This window comes from Anabrus simplex, chromosome 1, assembly GCF_040414725.1.
Source record: "Anabrus simplex isolate iqAnaSimp1 chromosome 1, ASM4041472v1, whole genome shotgun sequence".
NCBI lineage: Eukaryota > Metazoa > Arthropoda > Insecta > Orthoptera > Tettigoniidae > Anabrus > Anabrus simplex.
The window spans coordinates 465,845,626-465,864,710 of record NC_090265.1 but is presented as its reverse complement, the minus strand read 5'-3'; the positions used below and the strand labels follow the sequence as shown (position 1 = coordinate 465,864,710).

At 38.5% G+C, this 19,085-nt stretch overlaps 1 protein-coding gene across 1 annotated transcript in view; it reads left to right on the top strand.

Moving 5' to 3' along the window:
• Positions 1–19,085, top strand: part of LOC136873743 (neurexin 1) — a 491,540-nt gene that overhangs the window by 280,393 nt on the left and 192,062 nt on the right. The window contains exon 7 of the mRNA XM_068227470.1: positions 6,708–6,815. Within this exon, the coding sequence (XP_068083571.1) occupies positions 6,708–6,815 (108 nt within the window). The remainder of the gene's footprint in view (positions 1–6,707; positions 6,816–19,085) is intronic.

Below are 19,085 nucleotides of genomic sequence, written 5' to 3'. Positions count from 1 at the left end.
CCTCAGAGGGGGTGTGATAGTCAAATTGACACAGCTGACGAATTTCCACTTGTACGACCAAGGGTTGAATCCTGGTAGATATCAGTTTGTAAGTCAGGAAGGGCGTCCGGTCTTAAACCCTCGGGAAATACCCAAAACATACTAGACTGGCTCCAGTGTCCCAAGAATATTCTGCAGAAGTTACTTTTATTCTCATATGTCCCGGAGGAATGAGATTCGTCAAGCCTATGTTATAAATGTTGCGAACTGAAACAAATGGAACCATCTGTCTTCACCTAGTATTTATCTGGATGATTTAAGGTCCCAAGCCCTTCCTGCTGTCACACCCATCCTTGCCCGGATTCCACTCCTGAACAACCAAACAGCAAGCCAAATGGCTTAACCTCTGCAGCTCTTCCCACTTGTTGCAACTACCAAAAGATAACAAATCTTCAGTTTGTAACACGTATTTGCAAGGTTGTTGAAGCCTCCCTGCCTCATTTCCTTCTTGGTGAGGGTTTTAATTCTGGAGCCCTTCCTGAAATCACGGAATATTTTAGGTGGAAACTCAACCGTGCATTCATAGGGATACTAATCTTGGTCATCAGGGTGTGAAGCTGGCAGTTAAGTCGCTAGGTTAATTGTGTCGTCAACGAGCAATAGCCCGATAATACACGCAGCTTCCACACATATGGTGCCAGTAGGGGCAAAAGAACTCCTGAAAGTTCGACTGCCCCTGGCAGGGTGTCTGCATCGTACCATATTTCTAATGTGGACTGCTGCTTGTTTAGAATTCCCTATGTGAGTTCAATAGAAGCTGTAAAAGCCATAGAATATTTGAGTGGGATGGACAGTGACCCTGATTTATGACACAGTATTTCACACTACTCCCATTTGAATTCATAATTACCTTTGATTGTACAGTGCTGATGTACGAGTGTGAATTATGAGCATGGCTCCCACTTTTTCCATTCATCATTAAATGGGATCATGTAGCGTATGCAAATGATATAGGTATTTAATTTTCTAAACATATTTCATAAATTTGTAATGATTGTTGCTAAGCTATAAAATCTACAACTAAACCTCACGCGAAGGTATTTCTGTACAGTCCTCCTACGTAGCGTAAGGGTTAGCACTATTAGCTGACGTTCTCATTGACCCGGGTTCGATTCCCTGTACTTCCAGAAATGTAAGACTTGAAGGAGTGCTGGTATGTTGTTAAGGGGAGTCGGAAACAAAAATATTTTTAAAAAATGACTTTTTTCCAAATGTTGCCTCATTCAATTATTTGGACTCTGCTGATTAAAATGGGGTATAATTTATTTTAATACGACACATAGAAGCATTTTAAAGAAATATTTTAAAGATCAATACACAAGTGTCAAATTGTGCTACTTAGACATGTTTCTTTTTGAAAATATAAATGTCTGGAACCCTTTAATCTAGAAGGCTGTGGTTTTCAGTGTTCTATTCCTGATTGTTATACGCAGAGGTTTCCGGCACCGTGATAACAAACATTTTATTGGTTTCTATTAAATAGAGTTGGATTTTAGGCACTGTTCGGGGTAAATCTGTGAGTGAACATCTTGTTTTACTTTGAAATCATATTCTGAAAAATGACTTTTTTTTCACATGTTTGACCCGTTGTTCCAGAAACTACAGTAAATAGGCAGTTCATTGTTTGCAGAGAGTCACCTTGTGCCATGATACACCTACTGAACCAGATAAAAGCACTTCACATATACAGTTTCTGCTTTACATACATTTTAATGACATTTTTTGTTAAAAATTTGGAACTTATTAAACAAATTCATAACTTTACAATCGTTTGCTCCAACCATTCCATTCTGGTTCAGTACTTATGGAAAGGGTGTAAATATATGTACTAAAAATAACAAAGCTCTAAATGTAATACTTCCTGAGATAACGGGGCATCTTTTCTGTCAAATTAACATTATCAAGATAGGGCTTTCCGACTCCCCTTAAAATGGTACATGCAGCTACCTCCAGTTGGGGTGAAGAGAACTACACCACATCGAGAAGAGGGCACGAGTTTACATTTCTCTGCATTATATATATTTAATGACGTACTGCTACGATTGTTTTTTCTTTTTTCTTTTTTTTTACCTAACACAGTGCGCTAGGGAATTTTCTCCGCAGTGAGCCTAGCTATGGTCTGCTGTTAGAGAAAGCGTTAAGCTGGCAGCCAGGCCGTGTCATTGGCATGGCCTTGAATGGCAAAGGCGCTGGATTGAAAAGGGTAGATGATCTCGGAAAGGTTAGTGAACAGAGAACTGTGCAGTTTGTGTGCGTTTAGACAAAATACTGGTGACAATGCAGCATATACTGGAAAACGATTTTCGCGAAGGTAATTTATGAAAAATGTTAAACTACAGTATTGTTCATATTTTCCTATCTCCAGATGTCCAAATACGATATTGTACGTGATCTGATACGTGAATTTCATGCGACTGGTTCAGTTCACGAACTACCAAGAAGCGGCAGGTCGACAATTTCAACGGCCGACAAACTTGATCAAATCTAGGATATGATGTTGCGCAGTCCTACAAATTCAACGCTTAAGTTAGCACAAGAATCCATAATCTCTATGAATACAGCAAATGAAGTTGTAAGAAAAGAACTTCAATTGGCTTAGAATTAAAACAAACCTATCACGCGAAGATGTTACTGCATTGTGAATGGTTCCAGGGTTTTATAAATCTACATGGACTTTAAATAAAAACTTGATTTATGGACGAGGCGTGGTTTCAATTTCCTGATTATGTAATAATAATTTTTTACATCCAATGGCCAGAGATAGAATAAGAGAACACTTATTTTTGGTTCCATACAAAACTACAGTACTCAGGTCCATTACGCACAGCTGATTCCTTGTTTTCCTTTACCATATTCACTAACCGATTTGGTTCGTTTTTCACATTTGTCAAAATTATATATTTAGCAACTTTTCATACATAAGTCACACACGCACTTTTCATTTAGTTGATGAAAGTAGGTATTGGTGCAGAATCTATGATGGAAACTATGTGCTGCTAGAAGTGTTATAGCATTTCTCAGTTCTTGATTTAATCTTGTCCAGCTTCTGTTCAACATGGCGTCCTTTGCGTAGAAATCTTCAGGGATTTCATTCCTCTTCTCTTCTCTTTGCCTTTTATGTTCTGTCACATGTGGAATTCTCCAGTTTTGTAAAATCTAAAAATTCAGAGATTTGACCTTCAGGCAATACCAGTGTCATAATAGAATTCACAGTAAATTTGCGTGTGGGTTGCCGTTTGTGCAGTCAGCACAACTGTTATTACTAGTGCTCTCTCTCCAGTGCGGAGCTGCTGCGGAGAAACTTCCCTGGCGCACTGTAGCTAGTACCAACGAATATTCACTCACTGAGCAATTCAATCGTTCTCTAGTAAACCATCACGAATGAGTCGTACAATATTGCTTTTTATAAAATAATAAATGGAGAACTATAGTAGATTTCAAACGGGAAGCTGTTTATCCATCACATGCCCGCCGAGAGATCCTCAATCCGGAGCTCGCAGTGGCTTAAACGTGGCCACATGTACCGTCGCAGTCACTGCTCTGTGGAGATATCGTTCGGATAATTATAACTCACGTTAGTCCGAAATATTGTTAATTCACATTAACTACCATTAGGTAATGATGGCGGTGGTGGTGGTGGTTTTAAGAGAAAGTACAACTGGCCAACCATCCTCTATTAACACTAATCAGAGGGGAAAATTTGAAAGGGTCTGACACTTGGAAAAAGGAAGGCATTTTCCAAAAACAAAGGCAAGGGCCACGAAGTCTCCCTAGATCTCTCAAACTAATACTGTCGGGTTCGGAAAATAACAACAGTTGACCAAGGATAAGTTAAAGTAAGGAGACTGGCACAAGTAAAACTGTTAGGCGTGTAATCTCTGGATATGTACTGTACATCCAAACAACTTATGTATATCTTAAGTAACTTTTAAATGTAAGGGTTTTTCGGATGAAACTGGCAACCCTGCAAAAAAACATTACGGCAGCACTGTATGGTGTTTGTAGTAACAGTTCAGAACGTGGTCAGTATGAGACACGCGTCCGTTAAGTAGAGGAAGGAACTGGGGTAACACTCGTGTTTAATGGTTACGTTCAAACGAATGCAACGTATCATGATTAAATTCTTGTGCAAAGTTGGTGATTTTACTAGGAAAACTGTCATGAAGTACTGTACGTTTCTGCTCCATTGTAACGCACACCAACACATTGCACGCAACAATAGATCCTCGGCGCTGTTCCCGGTAGGATCTTACGAATCACCCGCTTTACAGCCAAGATCTCTCCCCTTGCGACAGTCGCATTCTTTGGTCCACTGAAGAGAGTCCTGAAGACTAAGCGTTTCACCACCGATCAAGTGGCTCGTGATACTATGGAATAGTAATTCAACCAGTAACCAGAGTTCTTCTTTGTGGAGGGAATTGTGGAACTTGTTAATTATTGGGACAGATGCCAGGACGGTCGGATTGTTTCAGTTGAATAACCCTTAAATTTCAAGCCTGCTTATACTACTGGTTCGATGACTATTTAAATATGCAGTTTCTTGTCTTTATCAGATAGGCTTTAATTGCATTCCCTACTTCATCCACGGAACCAGAAAGCAAGAAATAAGACCCGAGTCCCATGTGGAAGTGAGTGAGTGAGTGAGTGAGTGAGTGAGTGAGTGAGTGAGTGAGTGAGTGAGTGAGTGAGTGAGTGAGTGAGTGAGTGAGTGAGTGATCCAACAAACTTGCTCTCAAAAGGCAGCATCTCTGATTCAATGAAACTCTTTCAACAGTTCCTAGAGAGAAGACAATGTAAACTGCACTTTCACTCAGTTAATCTAGAATCTATTCATTAAATCTCTAATAAATATATTTCAGAGATGGTGGGTTCGAATCCCGCCGTCCGCAGATGGTTTCCCGTGGTTTCCCACTTTCACGCCAGGCAAATGCTACAGCTTAATTAAAGCCACGGCCGCTTCCTTGCCAATCCTATCCCTTTCCCACCCATACATCACTAAAACATTCAGTGTGTTAGTGCGACGTTAAACCACTAGCAAAATATATCTTATTTCAGAAAATGTTAGAGTAGTTCTGGATATATAATGGTTAAATGCAACTGCTCTCTAAAACATTCTGTGTGTCGCAACAAAAAATAAGAAATTGAACTTACCATACACTTATTTTTGTCCACCCACCACCACCACCACCACCACCACCAAAAATTCAGTCACTGCCTTTGTCAATACACCACTATCAACATCACAAGGTGTCCGCCTCCGTAGCGTAACGGTTGGTGTTATTAGCTGCCGTCCTCGGGGGCCCGGGTTCGATTCCCGGTACTGCCAGAAATTTAAGAATGGCAGGAGGGCTGGTATGTGGTTAAAATGGTACATGCAGCTCACCTCCAATGGGGGTGTGCCTGAAAAGAGCTGCACCACCTCGGAATGAGGGCACGAGTTTACTTTTAACATCACAAGGTTTGGAAACAACCGGAGAACTATTTGAAATAACAGCTGGCTTTCACATCCGGTGTCTCGATGCGTATTGTAGGCCGTGGTCGATTTGGGTTTATAGTTCTCAAACTTTCTCAGGAAACTCTCCTCTCCGATAGTCCTTAGAGGGGCAGAATGAGAACTTTCCTATCCGTAGAGCTGATTGACGTCTGGACAGCTGGATTTCAAGGCCGGCTTCTCTACGAATATACAAGTTAATTTCCTGGCTTTTAAGTCGTGTTTCTTTTTATTTTCGTAGCTCCTGATGTTTCACTGGAAACTGTTCCCTAAATTTTCAAGGGGTTCACTTTCTTCGAAAACCAGTACTACGAGGGACCTACAAACCCAATTTGTCTACTGCCTCAGCCGGGCTGAGTGGCTCAGACGGTTGAAGCGCTGGCCTTCTGGCAACAACTTGGCAGGTTCGATCCTGACAGTCCGGTGTTATTTGAAGGTGCTCAAATACGTAAGCCTTGTGTCGGTAGATTTGCTGGCACTTAAAAGAACTCCTGTGGGACTAAATTCCGGCACCTCTGCGTTTCCAAAAACCGGAAATAAGTAGTTAGTGGGACTAAAAATCATATAACAGTATTAACGACTACGGCGTGCAAGCCTGCAAGTCTTCTATACTCATAAAGGTAGAATTAGGTTTCAATAATTCATAAAAATGTGTGCTCTATTTTCAAATTTGTTTATTTAGAATACTTCACTGAATAGTAATCATTTTCCAAATCCCTAATTACTAAGCACCTCATATGATGCTCACCTTCCGAAACAAAACAAAAATATTTTATAAAAAATAATGCTGAAAGAATTAGCCATACGGATAGCTTGCATTGGGGAGATGGTGTGTTCGAATCCCACCGTCGGCAGTCCTGAAGTTGGTTTCCCGTTGCTTCCCATTCCACACCAACAGGCAAATACTGGGACAGTACCTTAAGTAAGGACTCGGCCGCTACCTTCCCAATCCTAGCCCTTTCGCATCCTCGCGCCACCGAAAACCGCCGATAACGTGTCAGTGCCACGTTAAACCACTAGCAATAAACGTGTTCGTGAACATCAATTATTTAGATTTTGGACGGGTAATCAACTGAATCACTTCCCCCTTAATTGACTAACACGTTTATATGTCCCGTCCTTCATTCACGCCCTGCGGACCGCTTTACTAAATCTGTGCTTTCATTGTTTGTTATAGGTCTTACCATCGTTGGATGCAACTAGAAGCAGCTCAATCACCTTCAAAATCCGAACTAACGAGCCCAATGGATTGCTGATGTACAGCAGTGGAGCTAGTTCTTCTCATGTAAGTAACATTTTTTTCTTCTCGCCAAGCCTCCCTTTCTTCACCAAAACTTGCAGATCAAAGCATTGGATCAAAGCACTGTAAAATATATAGAGATCATCAGCATCCCTAATTCACGAACTCAGGACATGAAAATATATTGACTAACAACGCTTATACTTGAGATGGAAATATTGAATTTTACCTCGTCTTTCGATTCTCTACTCTGAACTAAGGAAGTATTATAATATGAGAAGAATTAGGTTATAAGATAATAATTCAGTCGATATATATCGATAAGTTACAGGATTTTGAGCGACTGCAAACAGACCTCGATCATGTGAGATGGACGGCAGATCATGGTTTGATAGTAAATTGGGTCAAAATCAGGTTGTGACTTTCACCACGAGGAAAAACATCTCAGTTTTAATTAGGCGCTACTGTGTTGACAGGATGAAAGTACCTCATGGGGATCGCTGGAAATACCTACGTCTTAATGTAGTATAAGAAAAGATCTTCATTGGGGTAATCACATAACCGGCATTGTAAGTAAAGACAGATCTATTCATATGTTTTGAGAGTACTTCGTGGTCGTAGTAAGAATGTAAAGGAGAGGGCATATAAGTCACTAGTAAGATCACAATTAGAGTATGGTTTCAATGTATAGGACTGGAAAAATCCAAAAAAAGCAGCACGATGCAAGGAGGCGAAAAACCTGCACTCCTTCTAGAAAACTCTTTAAACCGTAAGGAGGCTTACGGCTCGAAGTTACAGAGGCTAAGCCTATTCTGCAGAGGGATGACTAAACGAGGAAAGTTAAATGCCAAAAGTGTTCAGATTTTAGAGGTTCAGAAAATTTTAGTCACCCCATACCAAATTGAATGGGAATCAACAGAGGGTAATCACTCTTTTTCCCTTACATTACATATTTCCCAGTAGGGAAAATTTTACATTTAGACCACCAAGTTTAGAAATGTACATAAAATAAAAGAGGTTTGAAACCTTCCCCTTTAGCTATCTGCCGGAGCTATCACATGTTAAGAAAATTCTGCCATTACCTGGAGTTGCTGGGCCTTCTGAACGTCGACCGCGGTCCCTGTCCCCGAAGAACACGCCGCACACAATAAACTGGAGCGATGAAAGTGACGATACAGCCCCAAAGTGCCCAGCTGTTACAGTATTTCAAGGGGAAGTTTCCAGAACTCTTTACAAATAAGCTGGATGCCTGTACACGCCCCCAATTTTAATTGGCTAGAGATAATATTCACAAAATTTCTGATTGGTTGATAGATACAGGAGCTGGAGGGGGCAGAAGTGTTGACAATCTTGACACAAGAATAAAACAATCTTCAAAAACTAAGGTTACACAACAGGTTAGACAACTGTGAAAATACACATTTCTTAATAAATTAATTAGAGTTCGACCCACTAGGGGACCAATTAAACCGATGGTAGAGACATCTAGCGGTTTAAAATCCAAGTATCTTGCATAACATCATTTCAAGGCAAATTACCTAAATGGCCTTATAGAAGGCGCGCAGTTTAACTGGCTGGAGAAGGTGTACCCCCGCCACAATTTATCATCACCGTCAAGTGGCGTTACTACGGTTATAAACTAATACAAATGTACTAAGGAGTAGGTTCATGTGATTATCACATAAAGAGAAAGAAATCTATCTGAAACTAGGGGTGGTGCATATTTCAATAATTTACTCCATAAATAGCCCTCTTATTACTATATTTTGACCGCAGTCACCCATTCGACAGCACTGGTATTGCATTTTTCACGTTTGAAACAACTCTGTTGGACATCGGGCTCTTTGCCTGATGCTCGGCCTCTCACCGCTGCATACCGTGGTTCAAAACCCGGTCACTCAATGTGGGATTTTTGCTGGACAAAGCGGAGGCGGGACAAGTTTCTCTCCGGGTACTCCGGTTTTCCCTGTCATCTTTCATTCCAGCAACACTCTCCATTATCATTTCATGGCATCTATCAATCATTAATAAATCACTCTGGTAGTGGCGAGCCCATTGTTCTAATAGCCTATATAGGATTCATTCATTACATCCCTGATCCGGTCAAAGACTGGAAAACAGGTCGTAGGTTTTCATTTTCCGTACGTATCGATAGGACCACTAATAACATAGATATTTAAGAATTAAACTTTAGGCCTTCCCTTAAACTACCATTTCACTCAGCTTAAATAAAATTATGTATAGCTTACATTGCAGTGCCTTATTCTACGACTATACGTACCGATTTCCATTCAATTCTATTCAAGCATTTTCTCGTGATGCTTATACAGTACATGCATACAGATGTATATGATGGAAAATTAAAAATTGCATTTCATTCTTGCTGTGGACACGACCGATACAGAAATACGGTCCCTTTTTAAATTCTGAACAATGTACAGACAAAACTCTTATTTTATATTTTAATACATCCCATTGTTCTACCTTGTAAGATATATCGCCACCATATACACGTATTATAAGTACAGGGGCTAGTTATAACAATGTCACTAGATCATAAACGAAGCAACAAGAGTATTTTATATTACAGAACTTACGAACGGGACACCATGTTATTTTCCCATGAATAAAATAGGCGTTTATCTCCTCACTCAGTTACTATTCATAATATAAGTTGTGAATATTAACTGTTAAGTGTAGGCGTTAAAGAAGCGAAGAGTTCCAACTTGAAGTGTAATTAACGATCTTGTGAGCAGCCTAGTCTAGAAACTCCACTGCTTCTTGATTTAATTAAAATGGCTCCCTCTTGATTCCGTCCACAAAATCGCGAGATGAAACCACCCAGCACATTCTTGGCATTCATTGCCTTGGTATGACATTTATAATAGCTGCTTCAATGTCAGGAATGCAGCCCTGCTCATCTAACAGATTCCTGGCGTCAACTCTTGTCACATAAGTCGTCGTCCTTCCTTCTTCTGGTGACTGTTTGTGGAAGGAATTTTATTATCTCTGAAACCTCGAATGAAACTCGGTAGCAAGACAAATTCACAATAATTAAAGAACCGTGCAAAATTACACTTTCTTCTCAATCTTCATTCATCATTTTTCTCTTTTTTTATCGATTTTACGTCGCACCGACACAGACAGTTCTTATAACGACCATGGGATAGGAAAGGGCTAGGATTGGGAAGGAATCGCCCATGGCTTTAATTAAGGTACAGCCCCCAGCATTTCCCTGGGGTAGAAAAGGGAAACCACGAAAAAACTTCTTCAGGTACGCTGACGGTGCGATTCGAACCCACCATCTCTCGAATGCAAGTTCACAGCTATGCGGTCCAAACCACGTGGCCAGTTCGCTCTGTTCATACATATTTAACAGAGACAGAAATATATACATAGATACTTTGGGTGCCTATTCGTCCGTCATCTGCCTAACATGTCCTGGCTTTTTATCATTTGTCCGTACGTTCGGCAGCAATTTAATTTATTTCTAACTATTCCCCATTAAATGGTAATGCTCATGTTTATTCCGAGTTTTGAAATTAATAATTAAAAAATATTAAAACTGGCGTTCACCCGCGGCTTCGCACGTGGACTTCCTTAAAGTTTGAGATGAATTTCATCCAAAAGTAGCTCGCGCCTACTTCTTAGTGAGACTACGGCCAAATTCGAAGATGGTCAGAATAAAACTTTGTATAAGTAACATCCTAATGGAAGGAGATAACTTAGGATGTTAAGATAATTCAGGGAAAAGGAAACTCGCTGATAGATTTTCGTCATGTGGTCTGTCCAGGTTAAATGTTTATCGAAAACAATACCTAGGTTTCCTCCAGCTTCCTTTATTGAAATTTGTGTTTCGTGGAAGAGGAACGGAGGAATTTAGTTTGGAATGATTAATTATGGATCCTATTATGATTGCTTGTGATTTGAATGGGTTTATAATTTGAGTTAGTTGTAGACTAGTATATTACGTTTCCTAAGTCATAATTTAGTTTACCTAATATCAAACTTGGGGGCCAATGGCCTAGATGTTAGGCCCCTTTAAACAACAAGCATTATCATCATCATCATCATCATCATCATCATCATCATCATCATATCTAGTTGGATGTAGTATTTGAAGTCGTCTACGTAAGAAATTGTGTTAACGAGTTTTGTAGTATTCAGGTATATCATTTATACACAATAAGGATGGAAAAGGGATAGGATTGGGAAAGCGGCAGACTTGGCCTTAATTAGGATACAGCCCCAGCATTTTCCTGGTTTGATAATGGGAAACCACTGAAAAATATCTTCAGGGATGATGACTGTCGACTTCTAACCCACCATTTCCCGTATGCAAGCTCACAGCTGCGAGACCCTAACAGCGCGGCCAACTCACTCGGTTCAGTAGAATAGTGGTGATGCTTTGGTTAGGCCTAAATCCTGACTGGACTGGTATGTGTCTAGTAAATTTTGTTATAGGTCATGTATGATATTGCTGCGAAATTTTTTCTAATATTTTACTGTCAAGGAAGTAGGCAAATTCTTCGAAATTCTCAGGGTTTGTTGAATTGTCCTTTCTCTATATGTCTTACTAGCAAGATACCCGTGCTTCGCTACGGTATTTTACTGAAATTTATAATTGAATGCTTATTGTTTTAGATATATAATCCGCCAAAATTCGCGATCTGACTCATTTTCTAATAGATTACGGCAAGTTTCCTCCCATTTTTCAATCTTTCTTTCCAGCAATCGATTTCGTACTTCCCGGGCTAGTTCCAGGTATTCCACCCGGTCAGTTGGGTCCATAAATCATTGCCATCTTTTCTTATAAGCATTTTTAATATGGATCAAATCCTTCAGGAAATCCTGCGTGGTGGCGTCTTGGGTGCCTTGGCGGTACTGAACCCGCGGCCGGACTGCATTCTTAGTCATTACCCGTCGAGGACCCGTTTCCAGCGCGGTCCGCACATTTGACGACGGTCCAGAACATTATTATTATTATTATTATTATTATTATTATTATTATTATTATTATTATTATTATTATTATTATTATTATAGATGTTCTGGACACCACAGCAAGATGCAAGACCGCTACTTGGCGGTAAATTATATCTGCTGCCATTATCATTGTTTACAATATGACCAGCACCAATGTCGCGCGTAGGCAAGTGTGCGGGATTTCTGGCGATAAGAATGACATACTTCCATGCATTATTGGCCTTATTATAGAGGTGAACAATCTGACGGGCAATCTCATTCCTATTGTTTATTTCAAATGTGTTTAAATTTTTATTTATATGTCAGGAGAATCTACTGTAATCTAAGAACGTTCTCCGAAGGAAAAGATGGTTCTTGAAAACGAACCCAGGAAAGATTAAAAATAATCGGTTTATGATCAGAATAAGTACATCGAAAATCTACAGCCTGTTTCCAGTCATTCGACAGGGTCAGGAATGGAATGAATAAAGCCCCATCTAGCGACGACAATAGGAATTGTACCGACTCCCGGAGCACTCCTCTGGGGCAATGAACGATGAATGACAAATGAAATGAAATATTGGACAGTGTTGCTGGAATGATGACAGGGAAAACCAGAGTATCCGGAGAAAAACCTGTCGCGCCTCCGTTTTGTCCAGCACGAATGTCACATGGAGTGACCGGGATTTGAACCACGGAACCCAGCTGTGATGGGCCGGCGCGCTACCGCCTGAGCAACGGAGGCTCCTTATAAGTACATTATGTACAGTAAATTCAATTGGTCTCACCTCCTTTTACACCCCACTGCCGTTAAGTTCATTTACACCCCCCTCCAAAAACATTAAAAGAAGGCGTGTTTCTTTATGTTTAAAGGAGATTCCACACACCAATGTTCACGTCTATTACCTTCAGCTTTGAGATATAAGTATCCCCATAAAAATAATTCGCTTTTTTACCCTTCCTTTCACACCCCACCCCCAAGTGAATTTCCCGGCAAAAAATACTTGTTCCTTTAATAGTATAAGATCTTCTAAATACCAATCATTACGACTCTAACTTCTTCAGTTTTTGATGTATGTGTCCTCATGAAAGGAATTCAACTCCTTTTGACTCCCGCCCCCCAAGATGCTTTCCCCCCAAAACGCGTTTTTCTTTGTTTTCAAAGGAGATTCAAATACCAATTTTCACGTCTGTAACAACTTTAGATTTTATTAGATGTATGTTTTCTCATACAATTAAGTCAATTAATTTGTCAATTCTTTCACACACACACACCCCCCCCCCCTTTCATTGGATTTTCCGAGAAACGTGTTTCTTTACTTTTAAAGCAGATTCCAAATATCAAATTTTACGTCTGTAACATCTTCATTTTTGAGGTATCAGTAGCCTAATTAAAAGAATTCAACACCATTTTAAATCACGTTTACCCCCCCCCCCAACCCAAGTGGTATTTCCGAAAACTAAAAATACACGTTCCTTTATTTTTAATAGAGATAAAAATTACCAATTTTCACTTCTGTAACATGTTACGTTTTTTGAGATATACTGTAAAAATTCTCATTTTAAAATTTCACCCCTCTTTAGCTCCCCTCAAGTGGAGTTTCCAAAGACAAATCACCTATCTTTCTTTACATTTACAGGAGATTCCAAATACCCACTTCTTACGTCTGTAACATTTTACGTTTCTCAGATATTCTGTAGATACTTTCAAAACATTCACCCCAATTTGTCACTCCTGTTTAACCACCATTAATTGAATGTTCCAAAAACAAAAAATTGTAAAGGAGATCCCATAAATAAATTTTTAGTTCCGTAATATCTTCAGTTTCTGAGATATATGTATCCTATTGGGATTTAGAGAAAACAAAAAATACGTGTTCCTTTATTTTTAAAGGAGATTCTAAATACCAATTTTTACATCTGTTAACTTGTAAAGTTTTAAGATTTAGACACACTCATTTTAAAAATTCACCCCCCTTTTCACCCCCCATTATTTGGATTTTCCAAAAACGAAAAAATTTCTATTTCTTTATTTTTAATGTAGATGCCAAATACCAATTTTCACGACTATAATATCTTCAGGTTCTGAAATATAAGTAGCCTCATCAAAGGCATTCAACCCCCTTTTCACCCTTTTTCACCCTTCCTATTGGGATTTTCCGAAAACAAAACAATACGTGTTTCTTTATTTTTAAAGGAGATTCTAAATACCAATTTTTACATCTATAAACTTTAAAAGTTTTGAGATATAGATACACTCATTTTAAAAATTCACCCCCTTTCACCCCCCCCCCATTAATTGGATTTTCCAAAAACAAAAAATACGTGTTTCTTTATTTTTAAAGGAGATTCCAAACACCAATTTTCAGGTCTGTAATATCTTCAGTTATTGAGATACAAGTATCCTCATTAAAGGCATTCAACCCACTTTTCACCCCTTTTCACCCCTCCTATTGGGATTTTCCGAAAACAAAAATACGTGTTTCTTTATTTTTAATGTTCTAAATACGAATTTTTACATCTGTAAACTTTTAATGTTTTAAGATTTAGATGCACTCATTTTAAAAATTCACCCCCTTTTCACCCTCCCATCAATTGGATTTTTCCAAAAACAAAAAATACGTGTTTCTTTATTTTTAAAAGAGATCAAAAGTACCAATTTTCAAGTCTGTAATATCTTCAGTTTCTGAGATATAAGTACCGGTATCCTGATTAAAAGCATTCAACCCCTTCTCAACCTTTTTCACCCCTCCTATTGGAATTTTCTGAAAACAAAAAAATACATGTTTCCTTATTTTTGAAGAAGTTTCTAAATACCAATTTTTACATCTGTAAACGTTTAAAGTTTTGAGCTATAGACACACTCCTTTTAAAATTTCAACCCCCTTTTCACCCCCTTATCGACGGAATATCCCAAAATCCTCTCTTACCGAACACCTACATCTTAATATGAATACATCCCCAAAATTTCATTTCTTTATGTCCAGTAGTTTTTGCTCGGCGATGATGAATCAGTCAGTCAGTCAGTCAGTCAGTCAGTCAGTCAGTCAGTCAGTCAGTCAGGACAAGTTATTTTATATATATAGATTATGGTACATTTCCATTTCGTAGGAAAACGACTCCTGACGTGACTGATTTTTACCTCATATGTGCTATTGTTATGAGTGAGATTTCAGAAAGTCTTATAATTAGTGTAAAATTAATTCCGTCACATTCAGCAGCTTCTGATTCTATTTCATGGATTGCAATTCTAATTCACTAAGAGTCAAATGTGAAAAATAAAATTTTTCTCTGTCGTATTTTCTTCTCGCATGTAATTCTATTAGTCTGCCCTTGAAGTTTCTGAGCAAACATAATGTGTTAAGTCGTCCATTGGCGAGTCTGTGTTGATTTCGTCAATTTTTTAATCAAACAAATGTTGCGGTAAGTTTTCTGTATATTGGCAATATTGTTATTTTTTTACGATGTCATATGTATGATGTATCTTACCATTCCTGATATTTTATCTTATACTATGGAGCAGGATAGCTCACCTAGGAGGGAATCATGCAGAGTAAGGAAACCAGAAAGGAGCTAAGACGATGATGGCTAGATTCACTTTGTAATTATAAAAAAGGTACAGAACTAAACGAGGCCATAGAGCTAGTCGTAAATAGGGCATTGTGAGGCACTCAAATCATTCACAGACTCTTGCAGACTGAACGCTGAAAGGCAATGTTGAACTATGTATATTTGTTATAATAATAATAATAATAATAATAATAATAATAATAATAATAATAATAATAATAATAATAATAATAATAATAATAATGTATATTGTTCTATTTTCCTTACCCCGAGAACTATCTTCCCGCCACATGCAATAACAGCGATAATGACAGTACATTCCCTTGACGATTTAAAAATTCCCGTTGCGTGGTCGTGCACTCTTTTCTGGTTCCACCACGTTGCACATTATACAAAAGCTCGGCCTTCTGTCGCTGATTTCCATAACATTTCCACATACCGCCAGATGGAGCCACAGTCCCGTATTAATTCCCTTTTTAATCTCCTCCTTACTTAGTGTGGCCAAACGAAGCTGTGACCAGACCATGACGTTTAGTTCCTATGGTACATAGAGCTTCCATCATGTGACTTTGTCCTCTGTATACGTCACATGAGACGCTCAGCATAACAAACCATGAATAGGTCATCCACGAACCGCAATGTTATCTGCTCCTCTCCTACTTAAAATCACATATTTCAAAAACAGCACTAGTTACTTTTGACACCGTATTACACCCTTCTACCTACAATTATTTCATTAATCTTCTCAAGAACGGGGGTTAATTGCGTAAATCATGTACGGTGGTAGTAAGTATATGTTTCAGCTAGCTACTCAGGGTAAAAATATATCAACTTAGTCCATAAAAATCTGCTAATATAATCGCAGGTTCCGTTGAAGAGTAAAGATATTCGCATATCAATCATTCAACCCCACAAAATCAAGCAATTAACCATGATATCACACGTATCTTATCATAGATTATTACTATTGGCACTTATACTACCTTATGGCTACATATTATTACCTTTTCTCGGAAATAAAACGCAGAAATTATCCTAATTCTAGTTTGTTAGCATGCTAATATGATATCAAATAAAGTTTAATCGAATTGAGGTCTGTAGAGAAAAGAAAATGCAGTCATGTTACATTTTTTAACTTGAATACATAAATTATTTCCATTAACATAGTTGAGACTGGATATACTATAACCTTTCATTCATTACTTGTCATTATCACTTTGTTGAACCATCTCAGTTGATCATTTGTCTACATACAAATATTTCATGGGGCAAATTAGGATTGATTCTTTATTTCAGGAGGGAGTAGGGTTTCTTCATATTTAGTTTGTTTGGATTTTTAACTTTTTCGAGATACGAGATAATCAATAAGTTTCCTAGTATGGTTTCAAAATGTCATCACACTTTAAATTACTATGTCTATACTAATACCAAGCAAAATTTTATCATATTCATTCGTACGTGCCAGTATAAATCAAATATCTTATCAGTAAGTGCCATTAATAGAATAACCATTCAGTTCAAACTATGAAGGTCGTGTGTACGATTACATATTTATGTGCTACTGCAATTAAAATTAACTCTTATATCATTTACCGCTGTGCCATTATTACGTTATAATTCAATTGACCAATCTATATTCACATTGTGAAGCATTTGTTCTGTAAGGCGATGTGCCTTCATATCCCTAAATCTACTCCATAAAGTATGTGAGATTCAATTAACCTAGCATACTCTCTCAAGTTATACTACCAATCGACCATTAATCACCTGGACTGTATCTCTACATTCATATGAGCATGACCTAACCTCGCTGCTTGCTCCTTATTTATCATACAACATATAAATCCGTAACATCATCTTCCAACCTTTGCTCACAATGAACAAATACTATTCTCCAATACTATCATTACTCCCTAATTCTCAATATATCTCTTCTTCCAGACTCATCTGCATATATAAATTCTCATCTCATTTCTTCTAAACAACCTCTTCGTTACGGTTTACTCGTCCATCGACGTCAAATTCTTCTTATTAACAGCGAATTCCCAATATTTAATCCATTTCTTCTTATAATACAGTCATAATGGCCATGTCTGCCGATTTGGCCTTTGCAACATCCAGGATTTACTCTGTAATTCACAGTCTCTCTTCTTAATCTCGCCTAGTTCAACGCTAAATGATCTTTCCGAGTAGATTGGTACATAAACATCGATATTCACACTCCACATGTGCTTACAACAACCTAAAATCAACTTACGAGCACGGTATAACTATTACTCAAATTGGCACACGCTTGCGGTTTACTTCTTAAAATCTAGCACTGACATTCACTTACTGCCACATATAATTTATTTGTAGGCAATTCTGCACTCCTACTATTATATTTCGACAACTACAAATAATTTTGAACTGGTAATTTGGAAACTTATTACTTATCTCGTCTCATTTGGGTCAACTGCTGGCTCCCGCTCGCTTCTTATGACATATCTGAGCAATCAGCCTTGGTCTCCGTATACGTCACAACTGGGCATCGGGCTCGGCAGTCTGGCTTGAGCTAAAGCATCTCAGGTAGTCTTCCTCCACTACTTTAAGCGTGTTTCATCATGTCTCCGGTGTCCATGCAATAAGAAGACAACATTATTTGGGCAGAATACATATCAAGATCTTCCATTTTAAGCTTTCTAGGACGTATGAATGGCTATTGGTATTTCTTAATACTCAAAGATAGTGCTCTAAATTTCCAAATAAGCTTGTTCTCGTTAAATAAATCACCTATTGAATGTTGATTAGAGCTTCTGAATAATATCTCTGCAGTTTCTGACGGTCTCCGGCCACTTATTATAATGCGACTGGCCCTTCCTTTCTCAATCTTTTACTGGCCCGTAGCTTTTCTTTACTTCAATATTTTAAAACGAAGTATATACGTTTTCCTCTTGTCTCGGGTTATTTTGGCAGGTGTAAAGAACTAAATTCATCGCTGTATGTTTATTATCTCTCGGCTTTTTTTAATGCGATCTTCTCTTACAAAGTAGTTAAGAATAGAATGAATTCAATTATTTTTTAAGGACAATAGTTGTTCTATCTAAGAAACTCTTTTATTCGGGAGATAGTAGGTTCGAACCCCACTGTCGGCAGCCCTGAAAATGGTTTTCCGTGATTTCCCATTTTCACACCAGGCAAATGCTGGGGCTGTACCTTAATTAAGGCCACGGTCGCTTCCTTCCCACTCCTAGCCCTTTCCTGTCCCATCGTCGCCATAAGACCTATCTGTGTCTGTGCGACGTAAAGCAACTAGCAAAAAAAAAACTATTTTCATTCTCGCCAGTCTTCATAAGTCTCCGCCTTCTAATTACGATCAACATGCCACATGGATACACTTCATATATATTTGCGCTGTCTGAAGCTGCTCCGCGCCATTTTATCCGCTACATGTCCATGATAATGACCATCTCAACTGTAACGTAATGGTACAGTATATTATGTCTATCGTTTTGTTCCTGTACTGTGTTCCTCAGAAATAATCCGTGGTCCCAGAAAGATGTATACCATACTTCCTTCAATCATCTGAAAACTACAAAAACTAACAAAAATATAATAACCGACTTGAAAAGAGGAAGGTCCAAGCTTCTAAATTCAGAATCATAGCAGTGAGCGGCATGCAATATCCACCATTTTGTGATGAAATCAGAGCTCGACGCATGCCGTAAAATTAGTAAAACTGGAACTACGATCTGAGACCAAGTACTGCAGGGATCTATCGATATCTTCTGTAGTAGTATT